The sequence below is a fragment of the Perognathus longimembris genome, chromosome 17, assembly GCF_023159225.1.
Source record: "Perognathus longimembris pacificus isolate PPM17 chromosome 17, ASM2315922v1, whole genome shotgun sequence".
NCBI lineage: Eukaryota > Metazoa > Chordata > Mammalia > Rodentia > Heteromyidae > Perognathus > Perognathus longimembris.
The window spans coordinates 7,687,265-7,712,541 of record NC_063177.1 but is presented as its reverse complement, the minus strand read 5'-3'; the positions used below and the strand labels follow the sequence as shown (position 1 = coordinate 7,712,541).

The 25,277-nt window shown below is 47.9% G+C and overlaps 1 protein-coding gene and 1 pseudogene across 1 annotated transcript; one reads left to right on the top strand and one right to left on the bottom strand.

Annotated features, from left to right (window-relative positions):
• LOC125365783 overlaps nucleotides 1-25,277 on the top strand; it is a 74,995-nt pseudogene that overhangs the window by 23,142 nt on the left and 26,576 nt on the right.
• On the bottom strand, nucleotides 15,538-24,907 carry LOC125365834 (polyunsaturated fatty acid lipoxygenase ALOX15-like). Its single transcript, XM_048366085.1, has 14 exons — nucleotides 24,764-24,907; nucleotides 22,945-23,149; nucleotides 22,225-22,306; nucleotides 22,014-22,136; nucleotides 21,291-21,394; nucleotides 20,940-21,100; nucleotides 20,473-20,616; nucleotides 19,027-19,236; nucleotides 17,278-17,364; nucleotides 16,991-17,160; nucleotides 16,709-16,830; nucleotides 16,126-16,226; nucleotides 15,852-16,019; nucleotides 15,538-15,743 (listed from the first exon to the last, which is right to left on the bottom strand). The coding sequence occupies exons 1-14, from the start codon at nucleotides 24,896-24,898 to the stop codon at nucleotides 15,564-15,566; spliced, it is 1,992 nt and encodes a 663-aa protein (XP_048222042.1). The 5' UTR covers nucleotides 24,899-24,907; the 3' UTR covers nucleotides 15,538-15,563.

Below are 25,277 nucleotides of genomic sequence, written 5' to 3'. Positions count from 1 at the left end.
CTCTTGTCTTTGTCCATTAGTTCCTGGATTAGTCTTCCCTGAAGCTTCACCTTTTCTTGGAGTGTGGTCATTTTCTGGTTGTTGTCAGCTGCTTCATCGTCCAGGCGAGAGATTCTGGATTCTATATGGTCTACTCTTTTTGTTATGGTTTCAATTGCGGAGTTTATGGATGTCAGAGAGCTATTCATGGTTGTCATATCAGCTCTGATCATGGAAATTTCTTCCTTTAAAGAGTTGTATTTTAAATCTATTTTTTCATGCATTTCAATTCTCAGGATGTGGAGATTTTCTTTAAAGGCAGCTTGCATCATATCCATTTTTGCTTCCATTTCTTTAAAGCAGGCTTGCATTGTATCCAGTTTTGCTTCCATTTCTTTCTTGGCTTCCTGGGTGTCCTTCCAGATTTCCGCTCTAAATTCCTGGAATTGTTTTCTGATTTCATTTCTGACGCTTTCGATCATTCCTGTTAACATGGCCTCATTTGCTTTTTTATTCTCCATCTCCTCTTCAGTCGTGCTGCTTTTTGGAGCTGGCGAGTTGGCTTGCCCTTTGATGAACTGAGTTATGTTTCTTTGTGATTTGCGCATCTGGAGATCTGGATAGCTTCTCAGGTTTGGTTTGTAGCTCCTCCCTCCCTCCTGTGTAGACGTGTCTACGGCAGCAGGTGCTGCCGCTGTGGCCCCGCCCACCAGTGCAGGGTACGCCTACCAGAGCGGGCGCTGTCGCTGCGGCCCCACCCTCCTGTGCGCTGTGCGTCCACTGCAACAGGCACTTCGGCGGGATATGCCTCCCAGAGCGAGTCCTGGGTTGTTGGGTTGTGCTTGCGCCCTCCCACGAGTCCGTTGGGGGGGTCGGTATGTGTGGGGTCCAGTGGGATCGACTGTCGGGTGTGGCTTGGCACCTTCAGACCTCACCTCTGCTGTGAGTGGGGGATGTGATCAGGCTCAGGTGACCCTGCTGGGCTGGTATTGCCCACCAGCGCCTGTGATTTTAGTTGTAAGAGTCTGCGAGCTCCAGGCACCTCGGGTGGGGTTTGCACAACCGGCCGTCTCCCAGCCCCTGTTGGGAAGGGGGCGGGGCCGGTTCTGCCAGGTCAGGAACCTGTCGGGTGTTGGTGCTGCTGGGCCCTTCCCCTGCTAAACTGACTTCCCAGAGCCTGATGGGAGCTTCCCCGCCTGATTTGGGGGTTCTTTGTTCCCTCAGCGGTGGGGGAGGGGGAGGGAGGGCACTCACTTTTGCTGCTTTGTGTGTGTGTCCCGCGCAGCCGTTGGCCCTCCAGGGGTTGGCTAAGTGTCGTGGTGGCTTCCCTGGTTCCCGATTTCTGCCGTGCTGGGTTCCCTTGTCCGAACCCGGTGTGGACCCGGACTTCTCGTCGCTGCCGGTGTGTGTCTTGGTCCGCACTCTGCCTTGTGTCCGTGGGGTCTCCCGCTATATGGATTCTGCGCTCCTGGCAGCCTGTCTGCCGATCGCCGGGTTCCCCTTTCCCAGCCTGACCCTGTTTGGGCCAGGGTCAGCTGGTGGGGGGAGGTGCCCCGGTGAATCTCCGGCTCCGTGTAGGTTTTTGGTTCTTCTTTTTTGCTCCTCTTTGTTTTCCTGTGTTTCTCCACTGCTTTTGGCTGCTGGTTTTGCTGGGTTCTTGATGGGGTGTTGGGTGTTGGAGTTCCCAGCTCACTATGCCATTGGAGCGAGTCGGGGTGCCTCCCTATTCTATCGGCGCCATCTTTCCTCCTCAGCACTCTACCTCTTGAGCCTCAGCACCACTTCTACTTCCAGCTTTTTCTGTGTATGTGGTGCTGAGGAATTGAACCCAGGGCTCTGTGCATGCTAGGCAAGCACTCTACTGCTAAGCCACATTTCCAGCCCCCTGTGAGACATTTATCTCGAATTAACCGTCAGAATCCTGGTGGTGATATTAGGCTTCCAAGTAGCAGAGCACTAGTCCTGAGCAAAAAGAAGCCAGGGACAGTGCCCAGGCAATGAGCTCAGGCCTGGAACTAATGCCAGGCAGTCTCCCAGCAAGAAGACACCCCTGGGACAAAACTTCACCTGGTGGTATGGAAGCAGCCAATGGTAGTCGGAGGAAACTACTCAGATAAGAGGGAGTGGTGTCAGGCCCTGAATGAGTCACTTGCGCTTGGCCCTTCAAAAGTAATCAGAGGCAGGAGATCACCAGAAAATAGTTCACAAGCATGCCTATCTAATGCCCTTATAACTACTTTGTTACTAGGCAGGAAGTTGCACCCTTGCCTGTCAGCCATCTGTTATAGCGAGTAGTAAAAAAAGCTAAGGTTGTCAAATGGGAGATTGTTTAAAGTTAACAAAAAAAATTCAGTCCCCAGTATCTTCTCAAGACCCAAACTGGAAGTAAAATTTTGGTCTAGCACCAGCCACATGAATTCATCTGTTCTGGAAAGGAGGTTTGTACCCCAGAGGACATGGACCTGAGATTGTGTCCCTATTGAGAGCTCTCTCAAAGCCCTTCATAGTAACTGTTAGGCATTGTGAGGGTCAGCAAAGACCTGATTCCCCACTCAGATAGGAAAAATGCTTTTGCAAACTGGAGTGCTAAACAGGCTACACTGCTGCAGTCTAAGGAAAATCTGTGTAGTTTAAAAAAAGTTAAATGTTGTATATAACTCTGCTCTTAGCTTTGATGAGCTCCTTACCTAATGATTTTTCTTTTTGGTACTAATATATGGAAGGCATTAATTTGTTGTTCCTTATAGTGTCTCTGTGGCTTGCTATCATCCCTAATTTCTCATATGGCTTCTTTTACAGTTTGGAGTAAAAAATGCTCTGAATGATATCCGATCCTGGCAACCCCTTGGTAAAAAAGGCTGACTTCAGGTCACTGTCTAGGCAGCTTGAAGAAGTTTCAGAAGATGGATTGTCATCGATCAACCCACATTGAGATCAAGGGACTGAAGTAATTTTGGGGAAAATGAAGCAAGATAGATGAAAGGAATGGGCATGGAAAAACAGTGGTAACAAGTACAGACTCCTTTGAGTGTATAGACTGCACTTAGGAGAGATGATTGGAGGCCCAAACCTTCTATGTCTGCCCAGGTAATCTTAACCTTATTGGAGGAAATTTGGTTGACAAAAGTTGTCACCCTGGCACAAAAGGAAACTCTGTAGTAGTAAGAGAAAGTTCCACAGCCACTGCCACTGCCTGAGAAGCTGCCTTAGAAACCATCGGGGGGGAGAGAAAGATGGCGCCGAAAGAATAGGGAGGCACCCCGACTCGCACCCAACACCCAACACCCCACCAAGAACCCAGCAAAACCAGCATCCAGAAGCAGTGGAGAAACGCAGGAAAACAAAAAGGAGCAAAAAAGAAGAACCGAAAACCTACACGGAGCCGGAGATTCACCGGGGCACCTCCCCCCACCAGCTGACCCTGGCCCAAACAGGGTCAGGCTGGGAAAGGGGAACCCGGCGATCGGCAGACAGGCTGCCAGGAGCGCAGAATCCATATAGCGGGAGACCCCACGGACACAAGGCAGAGTGCGGACCAAGACACACACCGGCAGCGACGAGAAGTTCGGGTCCACACCGGATTCGGACAAGGGAACCCAGCGCGGCAGAAAGAGGGAACGGGGGAAGCCACCACAACACTTCGCCAACCCCTGAAGGGCCAACGGCTGCGCGGGACACACACACAAGGCAGCAAAAGTGAATCCCCCATAATCCCTTCCCCCAACGGGAGACCCAAGCCCGACAAAGAAGCTAGATCTCCCTCCCTCCCCCTCCCCACTCCCGTGGGAACAAAGAACCCCCAAATCAGGCGGGAAGCTCCCATCAGGCTCTGGGAAGCCAGTCTAGCAGGGGAAGGGCGGAACAGCCCCAAGCCCCCACAGGTTCCTGAACTGGCAGAACGGGCCCCGTCCCCTTCCCAACAGGGGCTGGGGGACGGCCGGCAGGGCAAGCCCCACCCGAGGCGCCTGGACCTTGCGGACTCTTACAACTAAAATCACAGGCGCTGGTGGGCAATACCAGCCCAGCAGGGTCACCTGAGCCTGATCTCGTTCCCCCTCCTCACAGCGGAGGCGAGGTCTGAGAGTGCCAAGCCACACCCGGACAGTCGATCCCACTGGGCCCCACACATACTGCCTCCCCCCCCCAACGGACTCGCCGGAGGGTGCAAACACAACCCAACAACCCAGGGCTCGCTCTGGGAGGCAGACCCCACTAAAGTGCCTGTTGTAGGGGACTCACAGTGCACAGGAGGGCGGGGCCCCGGCGAAAGAGCCCGCTCTGGTAGGCGTGCCCTGCACTGGTGGGCGGGGCCACAGCGACAGCACCTGCTGCCGTAGACATGCCTACACAGAAGGGAGGGAAGATCTACACAGACCTCCAGATGCGCAAATCACAAAGAAACATAACTCAGTTCATCAAAGGACAAGCCAACTCACCAGCTCCAAAAAGCAGCACGACTGAAGAGGAGATGGAGAATAAAAAAGCAAATGAGGCCATGTTAACAGGAATGATCGAAAGCATCAGAAATGAAATCAGAAAACAATTCCAGGAGTTTAGAGCGGAAATCTGGAAGGACACCCAGGAAGCCAAGAAAGAAATGGAAGCAAAACTGGATACAATGCAAGCCTCGTTTAAAGAAATGGAAGCAAAAATGGATACAATGAAAGCCGCCTTTAAAGAAAATCTCCACATCCTGAGAATTGAAATGCATGAAAAAATAGATTTAAAATACAACTCTTTAAAGGAAGAAATTTCCACGATCAGAGCTGATATGACAACCATGAATAGCTCTCTGACATCCATAAACTCCGCAATTGAAACCATAACACAAAGAGTTGACCATATGGAATCCAGAATCTCTCGCCTGGACGATGAAGCAGCTGACAACAACCAGAAAATGACCACACTCCAAGAAAAGGTGAAGCTTCAGGGAAGATTACTCCAGGAACTAATGGACAAAGACAAGAGATATAATCTGCGCATAATTGGAATAGAAGAAGGAGCCGAATACCAGAGCAGAGGGCTTAATCATGTTCTCAATAAAGTTATTGCAGAAAACTTCCCCAATCTCACAGGGGACCCCATCCAGGTAACCGAAGCCTATAGGACACCTGGCAGGCCAGACCCCAGGAAAACCACCCCAAGGCACATAATATTCAAGACTACAGACCTCAAGATTAAAGAGCAAATTCTGAATTCAGCCAAAGCGAAGAAGGAAACTTTTTTCAATGGGAAGAGGATTCGAATAACATCCGACTTATCCACACAAACTTACCAAGCTCGAAGTGAGTGGAAGAACACCGTCCAAGTACTTCAGAATAACAATTTACAACCTCGGATCAAATATCCAGCGAAACTGGAGTTCACATTCGAAGGGAGAACCAGATCTTTGCACACCAAAGAGGAGCTAAAGGAGTATGTGAATAAAAAACCAGCCCTACAGCGAATATTAAGAGGGGAAGCCCACCCAACAGAGATCGTAAAAGACACACAGACAGAATCAGAAAGAAACTTCAATAGCCAAAGGCCAGCAGAAAAACCAGCTCACTAAAGACAAGAAGAAAAAAAAAAAAAACAGGAAAAAACAGCCCAACAAGAAAACGGAAGGAGAAAAAACACCCTTATCTTTGATCTCTTTAAATATAAATGGCTTAAACTCCCCGATTAAGAGGAGCAGACTGGCAGAATGGATCCGCAAACAAAAAGTTGACATCTGCTGTCTACAAGAGACCCACCTTACAGCAAGGGACAAAAACAGGCTTCGAATGAAAGGATGGAGCAAGATCTACCAAGCAAATGCACCCACCAAAACGGCAGGTGTAGCCATTCTGATCTCAGACAAGCTGGACTTCTCTCTAAAGTCCACTCAAAAAGACAAAGAAGGACACTACATATTAATACAAGGAAAAATCCAGAATCAAGACTTCACGGTGATAAATGTATACTCACCGAACAAAAGAGGCCCGACATATGTCAAGCAAATTCTCACAGAATTACAGAGCAAAATAGATGCAAACACAATCATAGTGGGTGACTTTAATACTCCTCTCTCTCCAAGAGACAGATCCAACACCCAGAGGATTAGTAAGGGAGCTGAGGACCTAAATAACACCATTTCCCAAATGGATCTGACAGACCTATATAGAACCTTCCACCCTACAGAGACCCAATACACCTTCTTTTCAGCAGCCCATGGATCATATTCCAAAATAGACCACGTCATAGCCCACACAAAGAACCTCAGCAAATACAAAAGTATTGATGTCATCCCATGTATTATATCTGATCACAGTGGATTAAAGGTAACCCTCAACAACAAAGGATACCACAGAGCCTATACACACTCTTGGAGGCTAAACCCCATGCTGCTATCCAACACTTGGGCCACAGATCAAATTAAAGATGAAATCAACGAATTCATAAGCCACAATGACAAAGAAAACACATCAAAAAGAAACCTGTGGGACACAGCTAAGGCAGTGCTGAGGGGCAAGATCATTGCACTCAGCACCCACATTAAAAGAATGGAAGCAGAGCAGGTGAATACCCTCACGATGAAACTAAAACAACTGGAGAAACAAGAAATGACAGAATCTAAAACAACTAGGAGGGGAGAGATCACAAAGATTAAAGAAGAGATAAATCTGATTGAAAATAGAAAGACCATTCAACAAATAAATAAGACTAAAAGCTGGTTCTTTGAGAAAATAAACAAAATTGACAGACCCCTTGCAAGACTCACAAAAAAAAGAAGAGAAGAGACTCATATTCGTAAAATCAGGGACTCCACAGGAAAAATTACAACAAGTACACACGATATTCAAACAATCATAAGGAGCTATTTCCAAAACCTCTACTCAGCAAAAAACAATAATTTTACAGAAATGGATCAATTCTTACAGAAGTACAAACTGCCCAAACTGAACCAAGAAGAAATAAATCAACTAAATAAACCAATAACTTACGGTGAGATACAAGAGGTAATCAAGAACCTCCCTACTAAGAAAAGCCCAGGCCCAGATGGCTTCACCAACGAATTCTACAAAACCTTTAGTGAGGAGCTAATTCCAATACTCCTCAAACTCTTCCGCGAAATAGAAACGGAGGGAGAAATCCCAAACTCATTCTACGAAGCTAATATCATACTCATCCCCAAACCAGGCAAAGATCCAACAAAAAAAGAGAACTACAGACCAATATCACTAATGAACACAGATGCAAAGCTCCTCAATAAAATATTAGCTAACAGGATCCAGAAACTGATCAAGAATATCATACATCATGACCAAGTAGGCTTCATCCCTCAGTCACAAGGATGGTTCAACATCCGTAAATCAATCAACGTAATTCACCACATAAACAGAACTAAAATCAAGAATCACATTGTTATCTCAGTCGATGCCCAAAAAGCCTTTGACAAAATACAACATCCATACCTATTAAAAGCTTTGGAGAGAACAGGAATAGATGGAACATTCCTCAAAACAATAAAAGCCATATACAACAGACCAACTGCTAATATCATATTAAATGGAGAGAAACTTAAATCATTCTCCCTAAACACAGGAACAAGACAAGGATGCCCACTCTCCCCACTTCTGTTCAACATAGTGCTGGAATCCCTAGCCATAGCAATAAGGCAAGAGGAGGACATCAAAGGGATCCACATCGGCAAGGAAGAAATCAAGTTATCCCTATTCGCAGATGACATGATCTTATATCTCAAGGACCCAAAAAACTCAGTACCCAAACTCTTACATCTAATAAACCAATTTGGCAAAGTAGCAGGATACAAAATCAATCCACAAATGTCAGCAGCTTTTCTGTACACCAGCAATAGACAAACAGAAAAGGAAATTATGGAAACAATTCAATTTACAGTAGCCAAAAAAAAAAGAATAAAGTACCTAGGGATCAACTTAACCAAGGACGTGACGGACCTATTCAATGAAAACTACAAAAATCTAATAAGGGAAATCAAAGAAGACACAAGGAGATGGAAAGACCTCCGATGCTCATGGGTAGGCAGAATCAATATAGTGAAAATGGCCATATTGCCCAAATTGTTATACAAATTCAATGCAATCCCTATCAAAATCCCAGCCACATTCTTCACTGAAATAGAGAAACCAATCCATAAATTCATATGGAACAGCAAAAAACCTAGAATAGCCAAAGCAATTTTAGGCAAAAAACATAGTGCAGGAGGTATCACCATACCTGACTTCAAGCTCTACTACAAGGCCATCATAACAAAAACAGAATGGTATTGGTATAAAAACAGATCGGAAGACCAGTGGATTAGAATTGAAGACCCAGAAATAAAACCGCACTCTTACAGCCAACTGATATTCGACAAAGGAGCTAAAGACATACAATGGAATAAACAGAGCCTCTTCAACTACTGGTGCTGGGAGAACTGGGCAGCCATATGCAGAAAACTCAAAGTAGACCCAAGCCTATCACCATGCACCAAGATCAACTCAAAATGGATCAAGGACCTCAACATCAGACCTGAATCCTTGAAACTACTGAAGGACAGAGTAGGAAAGACACTAGAACTTATAGGCACAGGAAGGAACTTCCTGAATAGAGTCCCAGGGGCACAACAAATAGGGGAAAGACTCGACAAATGGGACTACTACAAATTAAAAAGTTTATGCACAGCTAAGGTCATAGCCACCAAAATAGAAAGACAGCCAACGATATGGGAAAGGATATTTACCAGCACAGCAACAGACAAAGGCCTGATATCTGTCATCTACAGAGAACTCAAAAAACTAAGCCCCTCCAAGCCCAATAAACCTATTAGGAAATGGGCAAAAGAGCTAAAGAGAGACTTCACAAGAGAAGATATAAAAATGGCAAAGAAACACATGAGGAAATGCTCAACATCCCTGCTAGTAAAGGAAATGCAAATAAAAACAACCCTGAGATACCACCTCACCCCAGTTAGAATGGCCTATACTCTGAACTCAGGAAACAACAAATGCTGGAGGGGCTGTGGGGAAAGAGGAACCCTTCTCCATTGTTGGTGGGAGTGCAAATTAGTACAACCACTTTGGAGAACAGTATGGAGGTTTCTCAAAAAGCTCAATATAGACCTACCCTATGACCCAGCCATACCACTCCTAGGCATCTATCCTAAACAGCAAAACCCAAGATATCAAAAGGACATTTGTACTTCCATGTTTATCGCGGCACAATTCACAATAGCCAAAATTTGGAAACAACCCAGATGCCCCTCCACAGATGAATGGATCCAAAAAATATGGTACTTATACACAATGGAATACTACATAGCGATTAGGAATGGTGAAATATTGTTATTCGCAGGGAAATGGTCAGAACTCGAACAAATAATGTTGAGTGAGACAAGCCTAGAACACAGAAAACAAAGGGGCATGATCTCCCTGATATATGACTGTTAACAAAGGGAGATGGAGAGACAGTAGAGACCAAGTCTGTGAACACTGTATACGTGCTTGATACATTGTATATTGCATATGGGTCTACCTGAGCTAGACAAGGGATGGAAAAACAGGTTGTAAGATAGCACAAGAAGTGTACACACTGCCCTACTATGTAACTGCACCCTCTTTGCACAACACCTTGTAAAAAAAATTTATGTTCAATTAATAATAAAAAACAACAACAACAACAACAAAAAACCATCGGGGCCTCTAAATATTTTATTGGTGTTCCTGGCCCCAGCCTGCCATCTAAGCCAGCATACTCAGGGGAAGCAATCAGGGGAGCATTGGGAGATAGACTTCACTGAAGTCGAGCACCTGCCCTAGATTAGTTAAATGCTTCCTAAACTAACAGGCAACCCAGAAGGAGGAATATAAACTATCCCAGCTTGGATCTAGCCCGTCCCTTCCAACCTGGAGAGTCCATTGGGTTAAGAAGTTCAAGGAGAGTCTCATAGCCACCTGGCAGGGACCCTACATTGTCATCCTGATCACCCCCACCATAATACAAGTAGACAGGACCCCTGCCTGGCCTTATCACATGCAGCTGATGCCAGATAGAAAGCACACGCCATGTCAGATCTCCTGAAGCTAGTAGATCTGGTTTGATATATGAAGATAAAATCAGCTGGACACCTGTGGCTCATGCCTGTAATCCTAGCTACTCAGGAGGCTGACATCTGAGGATTGTGGTTTGAAGCCAGCCCTGGGGATATGTCTGTGAGACTCTTATCTCCAAAGAACTACTCAGAAGAAGCTAGAAGTGGCGCTGTGGCTCAAGTGGTAGAACACTGTCCTTGAGCACGAAGAGGCTCACGAATAACACCCAGATCCAGAGTTCAAGACCCAGGACCAGGAAAATAAACAAAAACAAAAACAAAATACAAACCACAAACACAAAACCAGATAAAATGACTACTATCTGGACAGGTGAGCCTTCCATGCCACCTACACCTTGCTCCCAGATCTGCAAGTTGTCACTTACAATCCAAGTCGAGGGAGTAACCACAAGGGAAACTCCCAAACTTTATTGACTCATGTTTCTTTCTATTGTGTTGCTGTGACCAGGTATCTAACAGAAACATTTATTTATTTATTTTGGATGGTGGCTTCAAATGGTTGTCCACAACAGCGGGAAGGGTGTAGCACAACAGAGTGGTTCACATCATGACATCTAGGAAGCAAACAGGGAATGGAAGGGACCAAGGACAAAATATTCCTGAGATCTGGCCCAGGTGATCTACTTTCTCCAAAGAGGTCTCAACTCCTAAGTTTTCCAGAACCTTCAAAAATAGCACCACCAGTTTGGAATAAAATTCCCAACATAATAATCTTTTTTTTCTTAATCAGTCATGGGGCTTGAATTCAGAGCCTGGGCACTGTCTCTGAGCTTTTTCACTCAAAGCTAGAGCTCTACCACTTTGAGCCACAGTGCCACTTTCAGTTTTCTGGTGGTTAATTGGAGACAATAGTCAGAGACTTTTCTGCCCAGGTTGACTTTGAACCATAATCTTCAGATCTCAGCCTCCTTAGTTGTCGGATGTCGGGATCTGAACGATCCCCTTCTCCCCGACCCCACGGGGAGAATGGTGAACCCCGAAAAACTATGAAAGAGCACTCAGCCTTGCCTTCCGCCGGCGGAAGGCCAAAGTTGTACTCCATGGACTTGCGCTAAGTTGAGGAAAGGTTGCTGAAGCCTCCCCTCCCCCCAGTCCCCTCACATGTTACCAAAAGCGGGGGCGAAAAGGAAGGCATCAGGGACACGCTGCGGTGGTGGGATGCGTCTCAAAGACTTTAATATGGAAAGGCACTTATATAGAAGTAATGGCGGGAAAGAAAGGGGGCTGGCCAAAGGGCCAGTCATAGGCTAAGGACCATGTCCATCAAGTGACATCACGAAACTTCCTTTGTGGGCGGGACAACTCCATCATGGTGGCATGCACATGTTCACCTCCCAAGGGGCGGAGGCCAGAAGGTGGGAGGGACTTCCATTGTCCCAAGGCTGGTGGATGGGCAGCCTTCCCCCAAGGCCATAATAATCCCCAACACTTAGTAGTTATTATTACAGGCAAGAACCACTAGCTCCTGACTTTTCACTTTTTTCTTTTTTCTTTTTGCCAGTCTTAGGGCTTGGACTCAGGGTCTGAGCACTGTCCCTGGCTTCTTTTTTTCTTTGCTCAAGGCTAGCACTCTACCACTTGAGCTCCAGCGCCCACTTCTGGCTTTTTCTGTGTATATGGTGCTGAGGAATCGAACCCAGGGCTTCATGCATGCTAGGTGAGCACTCTATCACTAAGCCACGTTCCCAGACCTTCACTTTTTAAAAAATTATTTTTATTGTTATTATAAAGGTGATATACAGGGCTGGGAATATGGCCTAGTGGCAAGAGTGCTTGCCTCCTACACATGAAGCTCTTGGTTCGATTCCCCAGCACCACATATATGGAAAACGGCCAGAAGGGGTGCTGTGGCTCAGGTGGCAGAGTGCTAGCCTTGAGCGGGAAGAGTGCTCAGGCCCTGAGTCCAAGGCCCAGGACTAGCCAAAAAAAAAAGGTGATATACAGAGAGGTTACAGGTACATAAGTCAGGTAATGACTACATTTTTTTTGGACAGTGTCATTCCTTTCCTAACTCTCTCCCATCCGCACCCTCAAGTTGTGTAGTTCATTTCCAATGTAGTGCCCAGTGAGTACCACCGCTGCATTTCTAGTTATTAAGCAGACTGAGATTTGAGGATCATAGTTCAAAACCAACCTGGGGGATTAAAAAAAGAAGTCCTCAAGATTCTTGTCTTTAATTAACTAGCAAAATGCCAGAGATAAAGGTGTTGTCCAAGTGGTATAGATCCATCCTTGATTGAAAAAGCCAAGGGAGAGTGTGAAGTCCCGAGTTCAAGCCCCAGTACCAGCTCACACACATGCATATGCGCGCGCGCGCACACACACACACAATTCTGAAGACTGTGGAAAGGCATTTAGGAGTGTGCTGAGCAAAGGTGAGAGGAATGTTAATTCGGTTGGATTTGTTGATGTGGATCACTGACGCAGGCTCTATTTTCAGACACCACTGTGCTCACTTAGAGATTCTGCATAGGCATGTCTGAATGTGATTCTCATACTTGGCTAGATTAGCCAGCATGAAGCCAGATGCAATTCCAGATGGCACAAGTGAAGTTCAGCTGCTATAAAACCTTGGACACACTTCAGAAGAAGGACTTGAGAGATGTCACAACTCTGGATTAGTTCCATCCAGAGTCCTACCCACCCACTTCTATGCAATGTCCAATGAGAAGACCCAGATGCTTCTCACTCAGAGTTGAAGAAGCAATATTGCAACTGAGATTTACTAGTGGTTCAATGATAAAGTGAATATATTCACCAACTCGAGCAAATGCAATGGACATTACTTGTGCCTTTGAGTTTTAATTTGATACTAGTATACAGATAAACAAAAAATAAAGTATATTTATGTTATTACCACAAAACAACACAAGAAATCATTGTGGGTATTTCATGGAAAAATATATCACTAAAATAAGTCCAAGTGATCATGCCTGGTTCAAAGCCAGTCCAGGCAGAAAAGTCTGTAAGACTCTTGTTTCTAATTAACCACCAAAAAAGCCACAAATAGAGATGTGGCTCAAGTAGTACAGCATTAGCTTTGAGTGTAAAAGCCAAGTGAGAAAGTAAGTACCTGAGTTCAGGCCTCAGGACCAGAAGAAAGATCAGAAAGAAAGGGGGGAGAGAGAGAGAGAGAGAGAGAAAGAGAAACAGGAAAGAGAGAGAGAGAGAGAGAGCGAGAGAGAGAGAGGAAGAAAGAATCAGGAGCAGTGTTTCATATTTGCAAACCTAGCCACTGGGGAGGCTGAGATCTGAGGATTGTGGTTCAAAGCCATCTGGAGAGGCAAGACGGAGAGATTCTTCTATCCAATTAACCACTAGAAAACCAGAAGTGGAGCTATGCCTTAAAGTGGGAGAGTGCTAGCCTTGAGCTGAAGGGCTCAGGGACTGTGCCTCAGCCATGAGTTCAAACTACAAGACAGACAAAAAATAAAAAGGAAGAAAGTAAGAGAAACAAACAAAGAGAAAATGTGTTTGTGGGCTGGGAATGTGGTTTAGTGGTACAGTGCTTGCCTAGTACACATGAAGCTCTGGGTTTGATTCCTCAGTACCACATTCACAGGAAAAGCTGGAAGTAGTGCAGTGGCTCAAGTGGTAGCACACTAGCTTTGAGCAAAAGAAGCTCAGGGACATTGCTCAGGCGTCAGGACTGACAGCAAAAAAAAAATGTATTTGCTGGACTATGTCTCTTGTAAGAAATTAAGTTTACTGGCCCCAAAGAAATGTGGCTTCTGATCCCTGACTTCACTTTTTATTTTGTAACTTGGGTAGCACTTAAGAGGCATGACTATATGGGTTAGTCAACAGGATCACCATGAAAGCCTGTTTGTAATCACTTATGGAAACAAAGCATTCATTTCCAGGAAGCAACAGGATTTGTGGTTTTCTCTAGCAGGAACTGAATAGAATATCTGTCAGAATAAAAGGACCCAGATAGGACCAGGATGATGTGGCTCTCAAAGAAAAGGGCGAGCTCCTGTAATGACCATGTCATTTCCAAGGAAAAGGATGTGTTTTCCAGAAAGAGGCATGGTTTCCAAGGAAAGGGATCAATGAAAGGAGGAGAAAGCAGTCTAACTTCTTAGATCGGATCATATTCTGTAAAATCTTGCAGTGGCTGCTTCCTAAATATTGCCCAACTTCTTGACATCTAGCTTCCTCCTGCACCTTCCCACAGCTCCTCTCCCAGCCCTGCCTCCCATCTCCACTGCTTACTCTCCACTGCCCAGGCTGAGTCCCTGCTTTAGTTCTGCTGTGAAGAAGGCTCTAAAAGGCTCTCCTAACTTGTTTACCCAGCTACCAGCATTCACAGCCACCTCAGCACTCAACTCTTTCTTTCCAATTCCTCCAACAAGAATCAGATCAGGTAATACTCAGATGTCTTCTGTGGAATTAAATACTTTCAGAGCCAAGAAGGAATTTTGTTCATTTTATAAGTGAAACTCAAATTTATTTTCCCTAAATTTTAACAAAACACACAAGTTGAATTTTACTGAATCCTTGTCCCTACTAATATGTGAGGTGTGTGTGTGTGTGTGTGTGTGTGTGTGTGTGTGTGTGTGTGTGTGTGTGTATGTGTATGCCAGTCCTGGGGCTTGAACTTGGGATCTGGGCACTGTCACTAAGCTCTTTTCTGCGTGAGGCTAGCACTCTCTACCACTTGAGCCAAGGCTCCACTTATGGATTTTTTTTTTCTAGTTAATTGGCAATCAGAGGCTCATGAACTTTCATGCCTGACCTGGCTTCAGACTGTGATCCTCAGATCTCAGCCTCCTGAGTAGCTAGGATTACAGGCTAGGATTATAAGATATTTTCCCCCTGTTGATTATATTAATTAGAAACTTCTTAATTGGTGGATTATAAATAGGCTATAGATATGGGTCCATGAAACCAAAGATTTGATATCAAATATCTCCAGCTAGAACCCTGTCTTGAATTTCGTTTATACTGACTTGTCATTTTCTAGGTGAACCAGGAAATGAAAATCATAAGGGTCGAGAATTCTTGGGCATTTAGGGGGTGAATGGTTATGTCTTCAGGATGCATGCTAAATCGTATCCAGTTAGAAAGAGAAAATAAAACACATTACTTCAAAAGTGATTGTTTTAATTAATCCAAAGTATCTTTTATCTTTCAATTTCAATTCAAAATTTAATTTGACTTTGTAAAATGTGTAAGTAGTATGTATTATCAACTTGATTATGCTTTTGAAAAGGTACTGTAGATGTGGCTACTGTTTGCTTTAAGAGAGAAAAACAGGCAATGAAAGAAAAGAGAAGAGAGATAAGATGAAGGGAGTCTGGAGAAGCAGATACAAGGAAATGTGAATGAAAGACCCCATGTGCACCAAGGGCCACAGCAAAAGTCAAGGTCACTCTTTGGGGGGAGGGTGAGCCAAGAGAAGCCAGTAGCCCTGGCAGGGAGGACTACAATCATAAGGGATAGGAATGAATGGGCAAAGAGCACAGAAACAACCACAAGCTGGAGACACTCAGATGGCCACACTGTTTTCCACCAGGCTGGGCCTCAGGTATTCGTAGGGTATGTCCAGGTTCTCATTTCGTGCCTCGATTTCCTTATCTAGCTCAGCCAGCTCATCCCTGAACTTCTTCAGCACAGCCTTCGCTTCCAGGCTTGAAAAGTACTCCTCACGGTGCTGGCCCAGGGGCACCTGGAATGAGAGACAAAGGCAGGGGTTACCATGATAGCTGTTTGTTTTGTGGGGGGGGGCGCACCTCCCTTTGCCTCATCCTCAGAGTCCCAGACATCTGACTCTTACCACAACACACTGGGGTCTGCCCAGGTGCCAAATGATGTTGATCTGGAGACTAGCCTGATAGGGATTGGGCAGTGTATTCATCAGTGTCTCCATGGTGGCATCTTTGGTGGTCGGCGGGGGCAGCCGCATGGTGCAGGGGGCATTAGGAACCCAGGAAAGCCAATCCAGCTAGAAGGATGGGGATTTAGAGTTCAGGAGAAACCTTAGCCCACCTGCTCACAGCCCCTTCCCTGACTCCAGCCCCAAATTCCCAGCTGCCTCTGCTGCAAAGTACCTGGCCCAGGTGGATGGAAGAGTGCTGGCCAGTGCAGGTGAAGATGCACATGGTGACAAACCGGCAAGCCTGGGCTCGAGTCTCCAGAGAAGTGGGAAAGCCTAAAGGAGGGGGCTACAGTGATGACACTGACCGAGCCCCCAGCCCCAGCCAAGGAGCAGAGCTGAGGCAGCAGGCACAGACAGGAGAACAGGGGCTGACAAAAGAAGCCACTAACTCTCAGCCACTTGTGGATTCCACATGAGAATGTGTGGGGCAGGAAAAGGAAGAGGCCTGCTGCTGGCTCCCCATCAGTGGGGTGCTAGTGCTGGCTCACACATTCAAGGATGTGAATGCTCAGGTGGCAAATTGCATGTCCTTGGGAGCCACAGAGGAAATAGTCCCACCATGGCAATGGGCAAATGCTACAAGTTAGGACTTATTCTGAAGAGCCAGATGTGAAGCACTTAGGAACAGTGCTCTCCTGTAGTTAGCAAGGCCTTTGAGGGTCCTCCCAAGGGCTGGAAAAGCTTCTGGAAAGATCCCTAGAAGTGGAGTGGATCCAGGAAGGAGATTTAGAAGCCAGGACAAGGTCAGCTATTACCTCGGTCCTGGGCACCACGCAGGCCAGTTTCGGTGATCTCTCGACACCAGTGCTGCAGCTCATGGTCCTCTCTCACAGACTTATCCGTCTTATAATAGAGATCCAGAATCCCCTCCACATACCTGCCAGGCAAGGGCAGAGCGCAGGAGCTGAAGTCCACTGCTCTAATCACTGGTCAGTTCTGGAATTCCGGCCTCTCAACCCAGACACAGAGCCCTGTCCTCCCACGCCTTTTTCTCCCTGTCCCCACCCACCCCAGCCCCATGCTCCCTCCTACCTTACCTGTAGATGACTTCCCACAGCCGCAGAGCATCCTGAGCATAGTAGGACGACTTGACGTCCAGGAGCCCCCGCTCTTTCAGGTCATCAGGGGGGCAGAAGGAGCTGTAGGTCACAAGGGCTCCGGATCTCCTGAGTACATCTAAGTGGCCGCCCCCACCTGTGCTCATCATCTAAGGAGCAGGGCAGGGAGCAAGGGAGGGGGGGCGGGTAGAGTCAGGCAAACTGGCTTCCCTGAAGCAGAGCCAGAGGGGGAGTGAACTCAGAACCCCCACTTTCTGTCCCCATACCTGGTCAAATACTCCGCAGTCAGAGACTAAGCCATTTCTGGCCCGGAGGTTGATTTCCATGGTGTATCGCAGGTGAGGAAGCAGAAGCTAGAGAGGAAAGAATAGGGAAGGGCAAAGTGAGAAGAGATGTGAGGCTGATGACTAGGATTTCTAGGAGGAAAAGCACAGATGTCAAAGAAAAGCACAGCCTGAGTGTTAGGGGACCCAAATACCCCATTTACCAGTGACTTGCACTGTTGCACCTGTCACAGCTCTCTCCAAGGGCCTTCATGGGACAGTTTTCTTGTCTTTACCCCACCCATGATGACAGTGTTACTTGCTCTTCTCAACAGTGGGTGTGTATCCATTTATGTGTCATATTTGAGGGACTACCCATTTCTGCACATGCCTAGCAATGCCAGAATTTGGGAGGCTGAGGCAGGAAGATCAAATACTAAGCTCAGCTTGGGACACACAGTGAGACATTGGCTCAAAGAAATAAAGTAAAAACAAAATGAATAATTCTGTTCACATTCTCAATGACTTTCACCCATGAGGAGAATGCAGTAGCCCCCTTGAGAATGTGTCATGTCCTCCCTCCTGTCCAGTCCATTGCATGGAGCTTCTTTCTGTTCCTCATATTCCAACTGTACGCTGGCTCCAAGGCTTGTGCACTTGTGTTCTGCCATCCTGGAGCATTCAGGCCCTAGATCATCTCATTGTCTTGCTCTCTCTTGTGTTGTTCTATTGGTCATCACTCAAAGGAGACTTTCCAAACTAAATTCACCATCACATCCCCTGTTCTACTTCTCTGCATTGGCTTTTTGTCTACTTCAATATCTTGCAATACACTCTTAGCTGTCTTAGCCTTACTGGAGGTGAAATGCCAAGAGATCTAGGTTTTGCCTGATGCAGATGTATCATTAGCATCTAGAATGTTTCCTTCTATTGGAAGGCATTCAACACTTTGTTTTGTGCTTGTCCCACTTGAACTCAGGCCTGGGTGTTGAGCATTTATGCTCACGGCTTGTACTCTAGACTTGAGTTACAGCTCCACTTCTTCTTCTAGTTTTTTTTCTTCCTTGCCTTTGGTGGTTATTGGGAGAAAAGAGACTCTTGGACATGTAGATGGGAATGGTAGTGAAAAACTAGAAGAAAGGGAGGAAAGAGTTTACACTGTCCCAAAGAAATGTACTTATTTTCTGACTGTTTAACTTTAAACCCCCCTGTATATTACGTTTATAATATAAATAAATACACAAGTAAATAAATAAATAAATAAATGAGTCTCTGGGTCTTTCCTGTCCAGGCTGGCTTTGAACTGCATTCCTCAGAGTAGCTAGTATTACAGGTGTGGGCCACAATAGATGGATAGACTGCAGTCAATCCAGATGTTCTTCTTGGCCTGAGCCTTTTTAGCAAATACTATTAATTATTCTGGACCTTTTCAAAGAGTGTAGGAAAGAATCTTATTTCCACGAGTTCATGGATCAGTGTCATTTATCTGTATTTTTTTACCTGCTATATGAGTTTCTGTGTATTATAAATGAAAGCAATAAGCTTTCACTCCTTTCTCTTGCAATCATTTTCACCTCTTTGGGAAGTCCCATCACCCACTGAAACTGCAGCTCAGGCCACCTCACACGGACCTGATCTCTTGCCTTCCTCTGATGGGCTGTCCTTAAGCCAGCTGTCCTGAGAGGATGAGAAGGAGGGCTGCGTGAGGGTGCAAGGAGACAGGCAGGCAGAAAACTGGGAATAAGTTGGTACCTTGTAAACGGGATGTATCATCGGAAGACACCGCATGGTGGCCACAGCAAAGACCTCAGCCATCAAGTGACCCCTCAGAAGATGTGACTGCAGCTCCTGCAGCTGGAAGTCAGAGCTGCGCACCCAGCATTTGGCCAGGAGCCACACGGTTGGGGGATCCGTGGGCAGGAAAATTGGGGGTGGGCTGGATCCAATTTTGGGCAGTTCAAGCTGGAACAAGGACAAGGTGGAAAGGAAGAAGTTGGAGGAGGGCTGAGTGCCAGAGGCCCAGCGATTCCTCCTCTCTTGAACCTGTCCTCTCTCCCTTCCTCCTCTGAAGTTGCCTGGCTCTCTCCTTTTCACTGCAGCTGCCCAGGCTAGATGCCATTTCCCCCATGCCCTCCTGCCATTCACTGTGGTGTGCCAGCACTGTGCCGGCCTGAGTGCCTTCAGCGTCTGCAGGAAGTGTGCATCCACCAGCCCTGCCAGCCTCTGCTTCCCCTTTCAGTACCCTGAGTGTGGCAGAACAACCCCCTGCCTCCTTCATCCCACACTCCTGTGAAGAAATCCTGGGCTTTCCCCAAGCTTCAGTGTGACTTCTACAGAAAGAACCAGGTCTCCTGTGATCCTCAGCCTAGGAAAAGACTTAAATGACCCCCTGTTACCTGAAAATTGGCAGGACAAAAGCGCATCTTGGCAACCTTACATCCTGTGTATTCAGTTTTCCTCTCTCTGAATCCAAGCCACTTAGTTTCCCTCTGCTATCCCATCCATCTTTTCCATACCTATATCAGTCACTAATGGGGCCTATCTTCTCTGACAGCCAGATCACAAGACCCTAATTTCTGAACATAGAACTAAATCCATCCTAAGCACAATAGCTGCCCATACCTTTTCAGCAGCCTTCCCCAGCTCCCCATGCTTCTACCTCTTGCCTTGGCTAAGGCTGGCCCTATTCACCTCACCTTATTTCTCCACACCCTCTCCAGTTATTCATTGATTCTTTCCCAACTTGACCTAAGTCGCTTGGCCTAACCCACCTTCATTCTGAGGCTAGGGCCTTGATTCCCTCCTCCTTGGCTTGCTTACAGTGTTCCTCTAAGGACTCCTCCCATAATGTCTGTCCTCAGAACTATATGCAGCACACAAATATACAGACCGAGAGAGAGCGACAGAGAGCGAGAGAAAGAGAGAGAGAGACAGAGACAGAGACAGAGACAGACAGAGACAGAGACAGACAGACAGAGAGACGGGGGGGCACAAACATGGATTACATCACATAGTCTTTCTCTCCATGGGTGTTGCAAATCCCTAAGAATGACACTTTGTCCCTTCCTCCTGTAAAGGCCTCCTACAGCGCCTTAGCACTGCCTGTGCTGAGGGGGAGAGGCTGCTCACTGAACTTGGATGGGGCAGGCTGACTGAGAAGACCAAGCATGCTAGAACAGCTCTCCTGGGGTCTCTCACCTGGATGGCCATGGGGAAAAGTTGACCATCAGGCTGCAGTTTCAGCAGGACCAGAGGGGCAGCCAGGTACTGCTGCCTAAAATGGATGACATTGGCCTTGATCCCATCCAGCAGGGAGAAGTCAGCTTCAAACAGTGTCCCGCCCTGGACGAGAGTGAGGACAAGGGCTACTGTCAGCAAGAGGCATCTCCTTCCCACCCAGATTCCTCAAGTGAACACGGGACAGAAAGTGCCTGGCTTGTCTCCCCTACCCCTTATATCATGGTGTGCATTGTGAGCTTAGTGTCACCCCACTCTGAAGCCATACATCTGAATTAGGCCCAGTGTCACAGAAGAGGAAACAGATGATCAGACAGCATGGCTATCTTGCCTAGGGTCACAGAGCTTACAACAGCAGAGGCAGGACTCAAATCAAATCTGCCCAGCCCTACATGGCTGTGGATTTGTCCCAGACCCCATGCTCATACCTGGAGCTCCTTCTCCAGCTGGGCCTGCAGGTCCTCCATCCCAGAAGGGAGCACGAGGCGAGCAGGAAGGCAGACACAGCGTCTCAGCACCATGGGGTTGGCGCCATTGAGAAACTGGTACCCAAAGAATGTGTCCTCCTTCCAGGAGTCTCGAACCCGTCCTGGGGATGGCAGTTGATTGTGCTATGGCACCCAAGCTCCTGGTCCTTCTAACCCCCACCTGATCATCCCCACGGGAGCCTGTCCTGACAGAGACACCCAAACCTCTGCTTCCCATGTTCAGCTCTTTCAAGTTCCCTGATTCAAGATGGATTAGGGGAGTATGGGAAGTACTGGGGTGGAGGAACTGACCAGCCAGCTTGCCATAGCTACTTTTGAAGACACAGTCGAAGTCATCAGGATCATTCCAGTGAGTCACAGCATTTATGGGTAGTTTCACAACAAAGTCTGTCATTCTGCAGGGAGAATGGGATATGTTGGACTGTTGTTACTCTTACAACCCAACATCACAGCCACAAGCACCCGTTATTGGAATGGTCCAGCCTGTAACGAAACTGAGTTGAGGTTAGCAGAATAAAACAAGGGCAGAGAGCAAAATCAACAGAATTTATTCAAGTGTGAAGCTGGGACGGGCAACCAAGTCTCCTTCACTCTGGCTGAAGGGGAAATGGTGCCCCCCCACCTCCTCACAACCAGAGCTCTTAAAATAATAGGCAGGGAAAGCACAGATGTGAGAGGGACAGGTGGAAGGGGGTGAGATGGAGGTGCGTGTGTGAGCAGTGTTATTGACTGAGCAGGTTCAAGGTTTCCACAGCCTCTGTGTTCACTGAGGGCCTTAGCATCAGACGAGGCTTCTGCCTCAGGCTCTCTTCCAAGACTGCTGATTCATTTGTTCAGAGAGTACAGGAGGGGAAATGGTTTGGGGTCTGCAGCCAGGAAGTTCTCAGATATGGCTGTCAAGGGGGAGCTGAGTGCTGGAAGTGAAGTCACTTTCCATCACAGCCCTGTGCAGTACCCGAACCCACTGTCTCCAGGCAGGACGCCTCCCTTCCACACCAGCTGCCCGGCTCTCACCCCACAGCCAAGGAAGTTTCAAAGTCCATGAGCTTGTCCTCCAGAAATCGCTCATCAGCAGGGAGGTCAGATAAACGTTTCCCAGCCACATTCAGGATCAAGCCATCCTTCCAGTTACCCCACCTGGGCAAGACATACAGCAATTCGTGGGCATTGCAGAAGGAGTAGCAGCTCGCTGTGGGGTGACCTGGCATCAGGGAGGAGGACTAACCTGTACATCTTCTCTCTCTCCTTCAGCTCTTCTTCTCTTTGCTTCTTGAACAGGCCCTGAGTGTCCTCAACCACAGTGCGGGCTGGATGGGGGGAGGATGAGGGTCCTGTGGGAATCCACCCAAGACCTCTCCCTCCTGCCTGCAGGCCCCTTCCCTCCCTGGCCCTGACTCCAGTGCCAGCTGTGGCTATCTCCTGGTGGGCTTTTTGGGTTGTTTTGTTGTTTGTTTATTGTGCTGTTGTTAGTGGTTCTTCCTTTGCGGTGATTGATGGTACTGAGGCTAGTTTATAATTTCCCTTTATTTCCAGTAATGGTCAGGGACAGAACAACCAAATGCAAACTAACCTCAGAATCTTGTGGAGTTTCTGCCCTTTCCAGGGCAGAAATACAATCTCTTTGATCTGAACTTTCCTGGAAGGAATTTCATACTGAAAAGCAGTTCACACCAAGAGGGGAAGAAGGAGGAAGGCTTACTAATCAGTATCTCTAGAGAGACATCCAACGCAGCTTCACATAGACAGTGGCTAAAATGCCTCTGCAAATTACAAGATGAAGGTGCGATATGCTGTAGGAAGGCCACTGACAGGGATTGCATTTCTGAAACTTCCTGGAGCAATCTTCTTCTTTGACAATGGCCTTCCACCTCACAGGCACAGATGTGACGACCTTCTAGGTGTGGCAGGGCTTTCCCAGGTTGGGAGCCCACGCTCCTCTACTCACCAGTGCCCTCTGGAAGGGTCAGGGTGCCTCTGCCTTCCAGCCAGCGGTAACAGGGAAACCTGTACTCCGCCCCTCGGTCCCCAGGGCCCTGCACAGAGATCCAGTTGCAGAACCAGGCATCATCCTGCATAAGGTGCCATTTTTGCAGTTTCACAAACAGCAGTGGCTCAAGGTACTCTGACACATCCACCTTGAACTCATTCTCCTGCAAGGGACAGGGAAGCACAGTGATCGTGTGCACTCCAGGGGGCCACAGCTAAAGTGGCAAGAAGGAAGGGAGTGCACATGGAGTCTGAGGCCCTGTGACCAGGTCTGAGTCACCAAGACTCTCATTCTAGACTTAAGGGGAAGGACAAGATGGACAGGTGCCCCCCCCATTATTCTTCTTCCCTATAGTCACTCTGCCAGGTGCCAGGCCAGGCACTAGACTCCTGCCACAGAGTCCCAGCCAGCTCTTGTTTGTGCTGGGAGACAGAATTGGCCAGTTACTGCCGAGAACCTGCCAAGGCTGAGGGTCAACAAGGACCCTCTCGTCTGTGGTAGGCTTCTAGAAGGATATTCTCTCCCAGAAGAGATCTGTGGGTAGAGAAGGGCCTGGTCATGGTCAGTGACAGCAAGGAGAAAATGAGGAAGACTGCCAGGTGGAGCTGTGGAGAGGACAGAGGACCTGCCTTGGGGACTGAGGCACAGGTAGCAGCCTCAGGGGTTCAGGGAGGGGGCAGCCTCAGGGGTGCAGGCAGGGGAACAACCTTATAGAGCACAAGTTCTGGGGATAAAGCAGGACCAGGAATCCCTAAGGTTAAGTCAGGGCTTTCAAGCAGGAGCCATTCAATTTTTTCTTGTTGCTGGTGTTGGGGCTTCAACTTGGGCTCCATCACTGAGGTTTTTCACTCAAGGATAGTGCTCTACCACTTTGAGCTACAGGTCCACTTGTGGTTTTCTTGTCGTTAATTGAGCTTAGTTTCTCACAGACTTTCCTGCTTGGACACCCAAGAGCTACTGGTGGTGGGCCACTCAAATGCTTTAAGTAACACAATGTTCCCAGAGTGGGAATGAACTGGGGGAAGATGGTTCTGGCTTCAGAAAGCTCTAGAACAGAGGCTACCAGGCCAGTTAAGAGAATGAAGGGCACATTGGAGGTCAAGGAGAACATTAGGACAAAGGGGCCAATTGTGCAGGAGATGAAATTGACTGGGCTCGCTCCATGCTTACTCAGGGGGAGGCTGAGGCAGGAGGACAGGAGCAGAGGCATGGGAGGGGCCAAGCTCCTTTCCCAGGGCCCCTCTGCAGTGTACATGGCACAAGCATCCGGATCTGCGGATGTGGGAAAAGGCTGAGAGCTGATGGGATTTGGGATGTGTGGACGGAAAAAGAAAAAGTCCAGGGCTGGATTAGAACGGCAGGTAGATGTGAACAGGGCGAGGGGGGTGCGGGAATTGCAAACTGTCCTGTCTTTCCTTCTTCCTGCTTCCTTTCCCATCCTCTCCCACCACCCACCCAGCCAGCAGGGTCTCAGACAGAACTGGAAACAAACCAAAGCTAGAGGGCGAGAAAGCAGGACAGGTGGCCCCTGCCTAGAAAAGAACGGCTTTGGAGATGAGAACACCATGAGGAATGAGGGGTGCAGCAGAGTAGCCCCTAAATTATCAGGAGGCCAGGTGGCAGAAACAGCGAGGTCGCCTCCAGTCCCCCTTCAGGGCTTTACCCGCCTGCAGGGTCCGGGCTCAGCGCCTGTGCTCCCTGCGCGGGGTGCGTGCGCCCTCTGCTGAGAGGGGGAGCCACAGCCCTGGGCGCACATCCCGCCCAGCTCCGTGCTCACCTTGGCCCGGGAGGGTCTCAGCTGCACCCGGAGCGCAGACTCGCCATGCTGACCTATCAGCCAGAGCCGCACCGGGTTGTTGGAGCCAGCGTACAGGGAGCCGCCGGTGGAGACGCGGATGCGGTAGACCACCATCGTCCTCGCAGATGCTTCTCCGCGGTGAGGATGCTGACGGTGAAGGGAAGGGGACAGCTAAATATCCTAGCCCAATCCCCGCCCTCTTGCAAGTCCTGCTTGGGGTTGGGGTGTGGGTGGTAGGTGTCCAGTCAACCCCACCCCTCAGTTTGTAGGGGACCTCAGCTCCACCAGCCTGGACTCTGACCAGCCCAGAAGGAGGGGCCCGGAGCTGAGAACTGCTATCTTGATGGGAGCAGTGGGAAGAGGAAGCAGATGAGGATTTCAGCAAAGAAAGGGCAGAAAGGAATAAACGCTTAGTCCAGCCCCCAAACCAGGCCAAGTGCTGGTGCATGTGTCTCCCGCCTGTCACCCTAGCACCCCGGGAGCCGGAGATCTG

Bases quoted from the DNA above. Each gene is read 5' to 3' on its own strand.
- LOC125365834 (XM_048366085.1), bottom strand. From the start codon at position 24,898: ATGGTGGTCTACCGCATCCGCGTCTCCACCGGCGGCTCCCTGTACGCT. The intron at 17,365-19,026 runs GTACCAACTTAT...TTTCCTCTCTAG, and splicing joins TGATACATCCCGTTTACAAG to CTTCTGCTTCCTCACCTGCG. The intron at 15,744-15,851 runs GTAAGAGTCAGA...CTCTCATTCCAG, and splicing joins GCAGACCCCAGTGTGTTGTG to GTGCCCCTGGGCCAGCACCG.